Raw genomic sequence first — 14,790 nt, forward strand, 5'->3', positions numbered from 1 at the left:
ATTTGGCTTTGTGCTTCCTGCATTTACAGTGGGAGGTTTTTTTGTGTGCAGTGACAGTTCTCAGTTCCTCTCAACTGTATAAAAATGTTTCATTCAGTCCCTTCACCTCCCCTTAACACTTCTATTTTCCCTCACTCCCAAATCAGCCATGAACTGAAGGCTGTGTCAGGGCAGGTACCATGGCATGTACAAATCAAAGGACATGAGGGGCAGTGATAAAGCTCCAGGCACACGAGTATAGACTGTACCTTCTTCTGTTCATGCAGTTCTTGCAGCAGGTGCCTAATTAACAGGGGAGCAGAAACCCAAAGGGAAAAAACAGGCATATCTGTCTCTCTAGCCAAGGCATGCAAAAAATCTGAAGCTCCCTGCTGCTCCTCTCCTCCCCTGCTGTTGTTTTGACTGGGCAAGGACAGTGCTGCAGCACGGCAGAGCTCTTGCTGAGCATGCACCTTCAGCAGGTAAACCCAGAGGTGAGATTTAATGATACTTTGGGCAAGTATAAACAGAAAGCATTTTTTTTTTTTTTTTGAAACAAAGCTGACCTACAAAGCTTACTTCATGTGTGTTCTATTCTGGAGTCAATTTAGAAGTTGACATTTTATATTTTTATACAGTAGAACATTAGATTGTTACATTGTTAAATAGCATTTCCTCTTTTTTTTTTTTTTTTTGAAGTGGCACAAAGAAAGATGGCTACTATTACCTTTTTTTCAGGTGGAAAATCTAAAGCACCAAGAGATCAGGTGATTTTGCTGGACAGCAAAGCCGTGCTGGCTCCCAGGCCTGGCTGGTGACTGAACAGGTCTTCCATGCCCCAAGCAGCAGGCTGTGGTGTGGAGCATGAGCTGCACACAGAAGTGGACCTGGGCTGACACTGTGCGCAGTGTTGGGGTCAGTAATAGGCAGCTTCTACACCCTCAGCCTGTCAGACAGGAAACCTCCCATCTGAAATGCTCTTCCCCTGAGTTAATTCAGCACCAGGACTGGCATTACCACATTCCTCCTACCTAAAATGGCTTTTCTCCTCTGTTCCTTTGCAGCCAAAAAACAAAAGGTGATCCATCCACCTTTAACTCTTCCCCAGAAGTGGAGATAGCAGATCCCCTATCAATGAATGTGAAGCCAGGGCAAAAGGAGGTCAAGGAGGGAATGCTCTTGAGCTGCCTCTGGCAGGCTCTGTACACTGTAGCTGTGCTGGCTGTGGGGCTTTCACCCTTCCACCTTTATTTAGGATTTACCAGTGCCAAGGTGTGGATCAGAATTCTGATTTGTAGATGATTTTCAGTCCCTTGCACTCAGAAGTTTTACTGTGCAGAAAAGCAGAGAGCTAATACAACCACTTCTATATGAAGTGCTTATATAACACTACAAAAATTGAAGATACACATTAGTTTTTTTAGTTTTAGGACATTCTTAATATTTCCTAACTGCTCTTCCTAAACAAGCAGTATTTTCCAAATCAAAGTTAATCTTCCTTTGTCTGGACAGCATGGAGTTAACCTTCTTCCTAGCAGGCTGTTGCTGGGCTGTGTTTTGGATTTGCAGCTAAACCAGGGCTGATAACACAGCTGTGTTTTGGCTGTTGATGAACCGTGTTTGCAGAGTGTCAAGGCTGTCTCTTCCCTCCCTTGGCCCCTGCCCAGGAGGTAGGTCAGAGGCTGGGAAGGGACACAACTAACCTGAGCTGGCCAAAGGGCTAATCCATGCTCTATAGCATCGTGCTCAGCAATGAAAATGGGGAGTGGTGTGGGAGGGCTATGTGTCTTAATTTCCATACTTTGCTCTCATTTTTTTTCTGAAGGCTTGTCTCTAAGGAAGGAGATCATCCTTCTAAGATTGCACCTAAAGTCCCAACTTTGCAGTATTCATCAGAGCTTGCAGTTGAGAAGTTTTTAGCTATTACTAATCTTGCCCTCCTTTTCCTTCACCAGGGAGCACTCTTTCAGAAGTCAAGCAAGAAAAGGCTACTCCTCTTGTGTAATCATACCAGGACTTTCATTTAGGTGCTCTGAATCCCTTTTTCTCTCTTCCCTCTTTCTACCCTCTCGTGGCTGCCTATGTCAGCGGCCTTCAGGCATTTTGGAGAGCTGAGCAGCAGGTATGTGTGCTGTTCCTCCAGGAGTTACTCTGAGTTCATGGGAAAGATAAAACTCTGTCTTTCTACAGTTACAGTGCAGTGCCAAGCTCCAAAGTCCCAGACATCAGATACTGCTCCCCATGAAGCTGTGTGGTTGCTCTCTAGTGGGAAGTCTAGGTGCTTCACGACAAGACATCAGTCTGCACCAGAAGGCACATACACACCCAGTCCTACAAATTCCCAAAATAGCTCTCTGCCTGGCCAGGCAACAAAATAGCTCAGTTTGTGAGCCGTTTGCTCTTTCAATCCCCTGTTCTGTAGAACAGAAGGCAGATAGTCAATTAAATACATCACACAGATAAAGAAACAGCATAGAGCATGTATGCTACAACTGTGCATTACCCCGTTTTTACACTGACTTTGGAATCAGAGTAGGAGCAGAAACACTCAGGTCAACTTCACCATTGGTATGTTCTGACTCTCATGCTTATTTCTATTTAAGAAAAAAAAATCATAAAACTACCTATACATCAGAAGAAAATAATCTTATTCAATATTTCATGGTATTGTTAACATGCTAGCCAGGCCTACACCTTTAAATAAGTGTTCCCTAATCAGACAAAGAGCTCCTGATGAATATGTCCACATTTTAAGCAACTGTGACTCCAGAATCTCAAAATCAACATATTTCAAAGCTGACTGCCTCTCTAAAACCTTCTCATACCATGAAGTTGAAAGTTCAGTTGTCGCTTTTCACAATACAGAAAAAAAATGAAGGAAAAGGAAAATTATTAGCAAATTGAAAATGTGATCCTTCAGTTGAAAGCAGTAGTTGGGATATTTTGTTTTGCTTTAGTGATGCTGAATTTCTGTTTTAGGTGTTCTACATAATCACCACAAAATAAGATGCACAGCTTAAATTAGATATAAAGAACCTAAATTTGGCATGAGTTATCCAGTAATTACCAAGTGCAGTTTTAGAAAGTCTCTGTTAATTTATTTCATATACATGTATTTACACTGAAGGAAATTCACATCACTGAGAATACAACATTTACACATTCACAGATATACAGTTTTGCACTCTCTCCTCTCCTGTGTGAAGATCTGGCACTCAGCTTTTCTATCTCTGCAATAATGACAACATCAATTTTCAGCAGATCGAACAACGGGCAGGTTTGGTGGATTTTTAAGCATCATGCTCTGTATTTGGTGGTTATTTTCTTCATGCTAGTAGATAGTGGGTTATTTCACTGAAGAAAAATGCCCCTTGCATGGCATTTGCATAAGCTTCTATAAATCATAAGCACATATATATATATATATATATATAGTTTCTGTTTTACTATGTTATCAGTCATCCTTACTCTATATAGAGTTCAGTTATCCTTGTAGTAGTTATTAAAGTTGATTCGCAGCAGAAAGTCCTCCAAATGTGGTTGGTATCCTCTGTTTACAAGCTTTGTTACCACTGGAAGAAAAACAAAAAAAAGTAAGCTTCAACTAAGATTAATATTCCAAAGTCAGCCTTGACAGTATCTGTGCCTTTTAATAAAAAAAAAAAAAAGCCTAATGCAGAAATCTGAGGACAATAAAAACAAATGTACATTTCAATGTAAGTCTAGTATCTCTTTCTGGAATTATAAACTATTTCAAAAAAGATGCAGAAGACTATGTGTTGGTTCTAAGTGAAAGTGTATTATTCTAACAAAACATTTCCTTATCAAGTTGCATTCACAGAAACATGGAAATCATGGAATCTTTCACAGGTAGTGTGTTCTTATCATAATTTCAACTGACCAGGAAGCACATTTAGGTCCTCTGGTGACCTTCAGCTCTGCTGAAGTTTTCTTGAGCAAAGTCCATTGTGAGAGAGAAAACCAAAGAGAAATTCCTAGGACAAACCCCTCAGGCTCTATGAATGAACAAAGCAACTACTCTAAACATCCTTAATTACAAAGGAAAAAAGCCAGTAGAAACTCCCTAAGCTCACAAATATCCCATGCACTAATATAAAGGGAATCAGCAAGCAGCAGGAGCATGCAAGGAAGAAGGGAAAGTGTATTGTTAGAAGTTAGGGCCCGAGCCAAAGCCATTGAAGTCCAGACAACTTTGTATTGGCTTTCAATGGATTCTGGATCAACCCACTGTGGAAAGAGAGCATTTTACAATACATGGTGACTGAAGGTACAAGTGGAGATGAACAAGCACACATTTGCTTTGTAGTGCTTAATAATGAGGGTGTAAAGAACTGGGTCACTCATCAAATCTCCTTACGGAATGGTCTATTAATCTCTGTCCATGAAGCAACCATAGATCTCGTAGTATGGACTTAGGCGGCTCCCAGAGGTGTTCTGACTTCCTGTAGAATTTGGAAGCAGCCATTCTAACTCATCCTGAAATATCTGTTTTTGGTCCTTTGACACCATTTTTGGACACCCTTAAAGAATAAAAAGGGCAGCTCATTTCCTGAAGAATATAGTCTGACTAGAAAATATTCTAAAAAAGTAGATCTAAGAAAAACAGTTGCACCTCCTTCAAGGATTTGGGATTTTCTAAAAAAAGGAACCCAAACCCCATGAACCACTTTTGTACTAGTGGAATGATAAGGAACTTGAACTAAAAACACAAGGAAGATCTGAAAGAGAAATGGAGAGGAAAGACAGGTAACCATTTCTTCACACTATAGCCTAAGCTGACAGAGAGAGAAAACTTTATCATGTTAAAGGAAAGAACATTTGGCAAATGATCTGTGTAGCTGAAAAACACTTGCCTGGGGCACTGGCTTTAAGCTCCAGCTAGTGCTAGGAGGCTCTCTGAGCTTTAATCCAACATGGGAATCAGAATTCTCAAATCTCATACCCATAGCAATATTCAACTAGTGCATATATATCTAAAATTACTTCTAAGTGTTATCTAGTTATCTCTCATTGCTGCCAATAAAAAGTTCCAGAACTCAATTCCAGAGAAAAGAAAAAAATTTATGCACATATATAGAGCTAAATAGCAAATGCTTATTTTGTAATTTAGTAAAAACGTACAGACAGTTTTGGGATATCTGTTAGATTTGTTGTGTGGACATTTCAATTAATGGATATGCAGATCTTTGCAAACCACAGTAATGCAGTTTTCATTTGGGAATTACATTTTCTAACACTAAGTACAAACATGTTCCTACTTTTACGTTACACTACCAAAACATTTTTGTAATTTTTCAGCTGTCAGTTAATTTTTTTTCTATCTAAAATTTATGCAATTTCTCACCTTTGAATAAGAAATGGGAGTAATACTTGAAGGTATTGTATGACTGCTGCATCAGACCAAAGTTAGGATGAACAGCCATTTGCTTCCCTGCATCGAAGCTCCATGACTGAGAGATGAGCTGGCTGCGGAACTTCAAAATAAGGCTGAAGATGCTGTGTATGATGTTCATCACAGGGGCTGCCTTCTCTGTCAGTAGACCCCTAAAAGAAAAATAAACAACTTTAGAAATTAGGTGACATAATTTATTGGCTGTAAGACTAAAAATACAATGGGGTGACAATCCCTTAGGTTAAAGGAGGTAATTGCTTGAAAAAAATCCACAAGACTGCAGCCAAATGTAATGGGGATTTTAAATGAGGTGCCTAAAACTAATATACTTTGCTTGCACTTCCAAGAAAGAGATATTTGCCCCAGTGTATCTGATTTCTAGAATGATATCTGCATTTGCAAAAGAGATGACATTTAAAAACATTATGCTCTGAGTCTCTTTAAACTTTAATCCCCTCTCATCCCACCCTCTGGTATCCAAACAGCAGCTCTAATAAGTTGTTTCTGATTAAAACTGAAAGAGACATGAAAGGAGAGGTTTCTCCTCTTGTTCATAATTTCTGTTCTTTATCATCTCTTCTCCCTCCATATCACCACTTTATCATTCCAGTGTACACTCTTCAAGAAGAAACCAAATAAACTCTAGGCTTCTTTCTTCACATCACCCCTCTGCCTCACATACAGTAACCAAGGGGCTAAAAGCTTGTGATTCCTAAAAGACAGGTGTCTCTAGCATTGCTCATAAATGTGGACAGAGACATCTTTTTGTCCCTTCAAAGCCCAGCCGTGGTCACTGCATATATATATTAAAGGCACATAAAAGGCACAGAAGAAGCATTTTACATCCTTCAGCAAGGCTTACTTGTGCACAATACTTATGCTGAATGGAACAGCAGTAATTTACAAAGGCTATGACAAAGGATGGGGTGAAAGCAAAACAGAACTGTGGCAGGAGTGCCCTTAGTTAAGAGCTCTTAGGTTAGAGCTGTTCTGAGTAGACTGGAAAACTTGCAGAGGCACAGTGAACAGAAGCAGGAGGTAATTCGAGAGGAGTCCAGGGAAATGAAAAGGATGGATAGATGAGGAAAAGCATCAGAAAAGTACAGACCTCATAACATACCATGAAGTTTGTTTTCCTTACATAAAAACACTTTTGTAGTTTTTATGAAACACTGACATACTTAGTGTGTCAGGTAGAAGTCAGTTTTGCACAAATACATTAGGCTAGGACCGGTCACTCCATTAACTTAAATATTTGAAGTAAAAATAAGAATGGTAGCTTGCCTGAAGATTGCTTTGTTGAGGTATTCAGCATGGGTTCTGTGAATTTCTTCCAGGTTGCCAACAGAAGACAGTTTGTTTCCAAATTCGCACCATGTAACATGAAGAATCTGATTAGCAATGTAACCTTGAATAACTTTCACAAAATGCTGCATTTCATGCTTATACAGCTGGAGCTGTCGAAACTGAACTGAATTTGATGCACGACTCACTAAAGCTGAAAATAAAACCAGAGATACATTATCGTCAGCATCCACAGAGACCACCTAAACCCAGGATTTTTAAAGTAATGAAGGTTTCTGTTAGTACAGTCTGTCTAAAATGCCAAGGAAGATTCTTAAAGAAATTGTGGCTTTTGAAGCTTAATGTGACTGTTTATAAGCAACTGTCTAGCAGAAAGTGCTAAATGCATTTTAAACAGGATGCTCTCTAGTTCACTCCTAATACTTACCAGTACGTTTTAAGTGAAACCAAACATCCTTGAGAGTCCACACCATGTGCTTCAGCTGAAGCAAAAAGGAGAAGATCTTGTTGTACTTATTCATGCAGCTCTCAGTAATGACAATGTTCAGAGGCCAGTCAACCTAAAAGAAATAACAGTGCTGATCATACTGCATTGTTTGTTAGACATTACAAGATTATTAAAAATACAAGTATTTCAACAATTTAATGTATGTATTTTAATACTGTAGTGCAATAAATCCTGTAACTTTCATTACACAATAATTTTACTCCATTCTTAAGAACATATTCATTCTACCATGGTACATAAGAACCATGGCATAATTGCACTGTTCTGCCTTTCTGCATGCTTTCTTACCTTGTACCTTAGCTCTAAGCAACTCAGAGCATCGGGTGCATTGGGCTTGAACACTTCTGGAAGATACTTGAGGGCAAAAGAAAGATTGGAAGCAAGCTGGGTATCACCATGAAGACTGTACTGTAATGCTTTATTTAAAATAGAATTAAGAACCAGTGGATTCAGCAATTCACCAGGTGTCTGTCCTGATCCAAGCTAGGGATAAAAAAAAAAAATCCCAATTACACAGTAAAGAGTCTTGGCTCCTGAACACAGGTGAATTAAAGCAGAAAGTGGTGACAACCCTGCTTGGATTAGAAATTTTTACGTCTGCTGTAGGGATGCATGAACAGCATAAGAAGCAACTTCTGAACTATTTGCTGTTCACAGCATGAAGGTAATCTCATACCTGGACTGATTTATTTTCATATGTCTGCTGTGGTTCAGGAGCTGCTACACATTCCTCCAGCAGGGAATACAGTTTTTAGAAAGCCAGGGACAGAACTGGCATTTACCTGACTTGAATCTGCCTATCTCATCAACTCATCACTCTCAGAGGTTTACAAATAAAGCTATTCATTGAATGCTTTCTCTAGTTGGGTCTAAAGCACTCTTAGGACTCACAGAAATGCTGTAACTCCCTTACAGCCGCTCATCTCCACTGGCAACCAGCTATATTAACCCAAGCTGTCCCTCCTACTTTGCTGTCTTCTCCCCAAACACAGCAGTAAATCATGAAAATACTGTCTCATCAGAGGGCCCAGCACTCTCTTCTCTCTATTTAACGATATTTAAAGTAAGATACCCTGTGTTGTGTATCTTGCAACACAGGGCCTTCCAATGGATTTTATAGCAAATGGCTACAGGCTCTCCAGCCCTGCTGCCAGCAGATGGAAGGGGACAGCAGTAATGCAGCAGTTTTCACAGTAAAAAGTGAAATACCCTTCCATGACTCCTTATCTGCCAAAGACCTCCTTTTGCCTCTGTCCTTACAATGTTAACAGTTTCTTGATACACGACTTCTCAACACAGTACAAAAGAGGAAAATGGCAAAAGCCAGGGTCTAATTCACGCCATTCCCTCATTCCCATCCAAATTAATTCAGAGGTATCAAGCCGAAACAGACAACCCAAACACAACGATTAAGACAACAAAGCAAATACCTTCTCAAACAACAGGTCACTGAGTGACTGAGCAAACTCCCCATCTTCCATTAACAAAAAGTGTCTCAGTGCTTCAAAATGCTTCTCTACGTTCAACTCCACAAAGTAGTAATCAACTATTGCTTTGTTCACAAGAGATACACTAAGAATAAAACCACAGAAAAGGTATTACACTTAAATGCAAAGCCTTCCTTACTGTTAACATTCAGCTGTGACTACATCAGATTAATGCATCAGAACTTAAGACAGTATGATATTCATATAGGCAAAAAAACATGAGACAAAAAAATCTTCATCCAGGATATACCAGAATTAAAACCTATCACTTCAGGTAACTGGGTTTTGAACAGTATTGGGGATGTATATTAAGGTTGGCTACGTATAACAATCTTTAGAACATGCTGCTGGGCCTGGAGAAATATTTTATCAATAACTTTCTTTGTCATCTACAAAACAGATTAAGAAAGACTATTAAATCCCCAAGAAGAACTATACTAGTTGGTAAAACTCTGTCACCAGACATTGATGGCAGGTCTACACTCCAGTTTACAGTGTAATGTAGGTATTCAACCTAGCTTTAAATAATTTAACTTGACTATGAGGGATTGGCTAATTCTGCCAGCACACAACTCGGGCTTGCTCACTTTGCTTTGCCAGATGCGTGAATCTGTACACAGATCATCCTGGGAGCCAGTCTGGATGTTTAAAATTAAGTTAGATAATTATATCTTTCTACACTGCACCAAACTTTGAGTATAGTGTACTCAGAGCTAGTAAATGGAAATTCAGACCTACAAGAAAGCAGATTCCAAAAGGGGAATTAATGCATCTGTGATCAACTGTTTTTGTGAAGCTAATCTTGTACATAATAGCAAAAACTTTTATTTAAAACACCATTAGATATACCCGCAAAACATATATGTGGTTTCACTGTATATCCCAACTGTAACAAGAACAGCTTCTATTATACTTTAAAACAGGCCTGAAGCTGACATTCCCACAGAAACATGAAATATGCCCTGATCAATATGCATGAGCTTCCATATAATCAAAAGATTTTTCTTCCTTTACTCCCTTAGTTTTCATTTGCCAAATAAAACCACATACATTATAAACAATATACCTTCTTCTTAAAAGAACAATGTAACCAATGGTGTCAAAATCACCGCTGCATAATCCACAAGCTGGAGAGCAAACAACTTCCCTCTAAGCCCTTGTATTTCAAACAGACATTCAAATTTTTAATTCACACATAAAAATCTAAGTTTATGTTACTATTTATCACATAGATCTAAACTTTTTAATTAGTAGTGGACCACCCACTGAATCACTTCTAGGAGCAAAGAGTAAAATTTAAGAGAATACACCTTTATGCAACTCTTGTCTCAAAACAGAACACATTAATAGCTAAATTTCTAATAAATACTCACTGAGATACAAGTGGAGCAGTAATAGAACGTTTCATCAGCACTGGCAAAGACAAGAGCTCACTCAGCTGTACAGCAGTTTCATCTGTTGCCGACTGCACCGTAGGATCCACAGGAAAAGTATATGATCTTGGTATCACATGATGCAAGAGATGAGAAACTGGTAGTTCTGCTAAATTTGAAAATATATAAACATTGCAAGTTATTATATTCAAGAAGTTTGATAATATGTGCCTATTAAACTCTACGAACACCTCTAGGGTAGAAAATTGTAACGTCTCATCTTTGTGCCTATACCAAATTGTTTGGCTACTGCAGTTCATAACATAAGTAATTTACTGCTAAGTCAGGGGTTTTTTTTGGCACTCAGCTTTCTTGATCAGGGTTGTCACATCTTCTATTGGTCTACTGTTCCAAAAGTTCTACTCACACATCAAATCATAACTATCTTGATATTTTTCAATACAATACTGATCCGATAAGGCTTTCAAATAAGCTTGTTCTTTCTTCCATGTATCTTCCTCTTCCCCCTCCTCCTCCTTAGTCTTGGAAGCATTCACTTCAGAAATTAAAGCTTCTTGAGGTACAGTATCTTGTGGAATGGCTTTTTCAGGTTCTTCTGCCTAAAACAAATAAATGGACAATTTTATGAGAGATGCTGGCTTTGTCTGCTCAGGCTTAATGTGTTCTTATGGGTAACTGACCAGCTGTGCCAACTGAAAATACAAGAGCCTACTCACCTGTACATTTCAGACAGGTGAAACCCATATGGTTTTACAGTGACTATTAGATTAGGAGAGAAACTTATCACCTGAACTACCAATATGTTCAATTCTTCAAAGGAAAAATAAATCTTTTCAACAACTACTTTTGTTTCTTACCTGTAAGCTCTGTGAGGAGTCTGGAGAAGGGTCCTTGTTGACCATGTCTGCAATTACTGTAAATACATTTAAAGACAGCATTTACTTAGGCTTACTTATAATACTTAGTTCATACTTCAGATCTGCTCCTGAAGTTATTCAAAATTTCTTCACAAACCATCACAGAAACAACCATCCCAATAAGAGTCCCTCCTCATAGCCCCACCCAGGAATTTTTATGCATGTTCTCTACTCAAGAACCCACAAGGTCCTGTTTCATAAAGTTTCAGGCTAGAATTTTTCAATGCTCTGTTTCTTGTCTACAGAAGACAAGACTACACTCTAGTCCTTTCCTCTGAATTCTAGCAGTATCTGAAAAGTCATGCAAGGAATTAAGTAGTAAGTACCCATTTTGAACACAAACATTTACAGGTACTTTCATGAGCCCTGAAATGCTGACTGAATAAATTTCATTTCATTTCATTTTACCTTCTTGTTTCTTTTCCATTGCATTTTCTTCTTTATCGTCTTTAATATTAGCATCACAGTCTGTAACACTGTCAGGCATCTGTGACTGTGGCAAAGTTTCTTCCTTAACTTGTGACAGTTTCGCTTCCTTTCTGCTCCCTTCAGCAGGAGATAACTCTTCACTGTACAGAAGCGTCTGCACTGTGGAGTCGGATGAAGAACCTGAAATGGCTTTACGATGAGGTATCGGATCATTTTCTGCAGATGGGGCCCACTTCCCTATTTGGATGCTTGACTGGGATGCGTGTCCAAATGGGCTCCAGCGGGATTTCAAAGGCTCTGTATCTGAAACCAGTTCTCCGATTTTGATGTGTGACTGTGACGCGTGCCCATGGGTGTTCCAACGAGGTCTAGCTGAGACCACCTCCGACACGTTTTCACCAATCTTGATATTGGCATCAGATGCATGGCCATGGATGCTCCACCGAGGCCTTGTAGGAGCGACATCTGACACATACTCACCAATCTTAATATTGGCTTCTGAGGCATGGCCATGAATGTTCCACCTAGGCCTTGAGGGCTCTATCTCTGAAGCATATTCCCCAATTTTAATATGAGCTTCAGAAACATGCCCATGAATATTCCATCGAGGTCGGCTAGATTCAACTTCAGAAACATAGCTGCTGATTTTTATATGGGAGTCTGAAGAATGCCCATAAGGGCTTGAATGTGGCTGGTAAGTGTCCACTTGAGGTACATATTCTCCCACTCTAATGTTGGCATCAGATGCATGTCCATGCATATTCCACCGAGGCCTTCTGCATTCCACATCAAATACATTTTCTTCAACTCTAACATGTCCCTGCCAAGCTGCAGATGGTCTGAGGACTGTATTAAAATCATACTCCGTTTGCTGATGCAATGGTACATTGTCTTCTGCTTCTGGTGCTCCTCCCAAGACAGGCTGACTTTCACTTACTTGAGAAGTCTCAGAAAGATCTGAGTTAATATTTCTGAATGCTTCATCTAGCGAAGATCCTTGTATGCTAATGGCAACAGACTGTTCATCTTGTGGCTTTGATAAGAAATCTTCAATATTCACATTGGATTCAGGTAGGGAGTCAGCACTGCATAGAGGACTGCAAGCTTTCTCTGAACTTTGGAGATTGCTTTGAGATCCTGCTGCTTCAGGCTGAAAATGCTGATCAGCATCACTATTTGCTGGCTCTGGTATAGGCAGTGCTTTGTCAGCAGAAGGAGCAGATTCCTGTTCAGGATCAGATTCTTTTCTGTCAATTGTCTCATTAGAATGCAGAGGTTCCACAGAAGACACCTAAAAAAAGAAATAATTATTACACCGTATGGCTAGTCACATAATCAAACTACTAATTAGGGTACCACTTTATCACAGGATTTTAAATTTTCCAACTTTTCATATGTACTATAAGTGATAACTACTCACTCTGCTGTTACCACGAACCTTGTGTTTACTGAACTGAAATGAACGATGGAATTAACTCCCTTTAGGGAAACTTGGAACAGCAACTTGGAGCTTATGTAAGAAAATGAACTCACCTGTGAAGGTGGATCTTTCTCAACAGGGCTTTTATCCAAAGCCAACTGGGACTGTTTATAAGGAATAATATCTAATTTTCTCCTGTAGTTTCCATCTGGAAGTTTTTCAAGCATTTCCTAGAAGTAAAAGACAAACCCAAAAGTCCTTAAGTACCAAATACCAAGTTTTCTAAATTACATTTCTCAAATATTTTCAGAAGATACCTCAATGCGTTTTTGATCTTCTAACAGAAACTTAAGACGGGCTGTTTCCAACTTGTGTCGCTGGATTTTCCATAATGTTCTTTGTTCCCTACGGGCTGCATCATCAGAAAGTTTGCTATAATGGTCAATTAGTTCCTGCCTAAATGAAGGTAAAAAAAAGATTAGTTATAGATTTTCGCATACTAATTTTTATCTTCTCTTCTAAAGAATAAGGTACTAAAGTGCTTCTAAAGAATAGTACTTCAGAACTGAGAAGCAGTTTTTAAAATGTAGAAGCCAGAGGCTTCAACCACAGACAATAAACAGGTGGAAAAAACCAGGACTGTATTCTTAGTCAATATGTATTTCTGTATCTATTCTCAGTAGGTCACTCATTTATTTTAAGTATTTTTAGGTGTAACAGAAGAAAGTGAAATATCAATCTAATTCCTTCATCTGCTTTTTACTTCTGCTTTGACATACATGTGACCATTTTTGCTGTAGGCTCTGCTTTTACTTGTAAGATGGAGTTAATTTTTTTTTCCTGAAATTTTGATTATAACAAAACCCAGACTGGATAGAGTTGGCACAAATTAGTGGGTCCCAGATTTTTGGGCCACTAACCATTTCTGACAAAATTGCTCATAGATTACCAAAAATTCTTACATCCACCTTTAACTGCAAATATTACCCTTGTAGAACAGTGTCTGGGAACTACTAGTACCATAAACTTCAATACACAATAATTTTTTCCTGAGGTCTTTATGATGGTTTTGGAGACTACTGGCATACATTTACCTTGCTTTTTTTTCCATTTCCTCTTCTAAAGCTTTCAGTCTTTTTTCTCTCTCTCTGAGCTCTCGGGCATAGCTGAAATCATCATCAATCTCCTCCTGCTTCATTGCAAGGCGACGCTGCATAAATATTTAATACTTTTAAAAGCCACTCTCAATACCAGCTGTAAATCACACATCTGCAAGAAGTTCTTATTTGTACCCCATGAGTTCTTCATTCAACTTCAGTACAATAAATCAAGATACCCTTTCATTTATTTGCCTAAGAAATACAGCTGGCCTTTAGAAACACACAGAGATACCTCTTGGTCTTTTGCAAACTGGTCTTTCAGCTTCTGAAACTGTTCCCGTTTCTTTGCATCCAAAGCCATTCGTTCTGATATTTGCTGATCTGTATTAGAAGATACCGTTAGTTCACATTAACAAACCCATTAGAAAACACATGAAACACCACTGCAACTTACCACTAATGGCTTTTAGTACTTTGCTGGCAGTTTCCCGAGCATGAACAATTAATTCTTGTTTGGCTATTTCCATGCGCAAATCCTAAAAAATAAAAGAAGAAACAAAAATACTGGTGGAAGTTTTTCATTATTTTAGATTTGAAAAGACACTGTTGCAGACAGGTGCACACTTTATAATCGTTATTAATATGTTAATAAAATACAGACATATGAATAAAACAATTAATTAAATGGAAAGTCTGCAAACTACTATTGGAAGTTAATACTCCAGATCTTAAAACAAACCAAATCCATCTGATACGTACACACTACATGATGGAATCTGAAGGACAAAAGTCTCTAGCTAAAAAGTTCTGAAAAAACAATTAGCTATGCAAATTACAA

At 38.7% G+C, this 14,790-nt stretch overlaps 1 protein-coding gene across 1 annotated transcript in view; it reads right to left on the minus strand.

Annotated features, from left to right (window-relative positions):
* Positions 1–3,055: 3,055 nt before the first annotated feature.
* The window catches only part of TUBGCP6 (tubulin gamma complex associated protein 6), a 42,435-nt gene continuing 30,700 nt past the window's right edge, over positions 3,056–14,790 (minus strand). The window contains 15 exon segments of the mRNA XM_050325013.1: positions 3,056–3,551; positions 5,345–5,544; positions 6,677–6,890; positions 7,125–7,257; positions 7,494–7,688; positions 8,636–8,777; positions 10,066–10,234; positions 10,493–10,685; positions 10,944–10,999; positions 11,412–12,723; positions 12,966–13,082; positions 13,170–13,308; positions 13,947–14,062; positions 14,245–14,333; positions 14,407–14,488. Coding sequence (XP_050180970.1) covers positions 3,460–3,551; positions 5,345–5,544; positions 6,677–6,890; positions 7,125–7,257; positions 7,494–7,688; positions 8,636–8,777; positions 10,066–10,234; positions 10,493–10,685; positions 10,944–10,999; positions 11,412–12,723; positions 12,966–13,082; positions 13,170–13,308; positions 13,947–14,062; positions 14,245–14,333; positions 14,407–14,488 — 3,249 coding nt within the window. The 3' untranslated portion in view covers positions 3,056–3,459.

The sequence above is a fragment of the Myiozetetes cayanensis genome, unplaced genomic scaffold, assembly GCF_022539395.1.
Source record: "Myiozetetes cayanensis isolate MyiCay16 unplaced genomic scaffold, myiCay2020 scf3, whole genome shotgun sequence".
In the NCBI taxonomy this organism is placed as follows: Eukaryota; Metazoa; Chordata; class Aves; order Passeriformes; family Tyrannidae; genus Myiozetetes; species Myiozetetes cayanensis.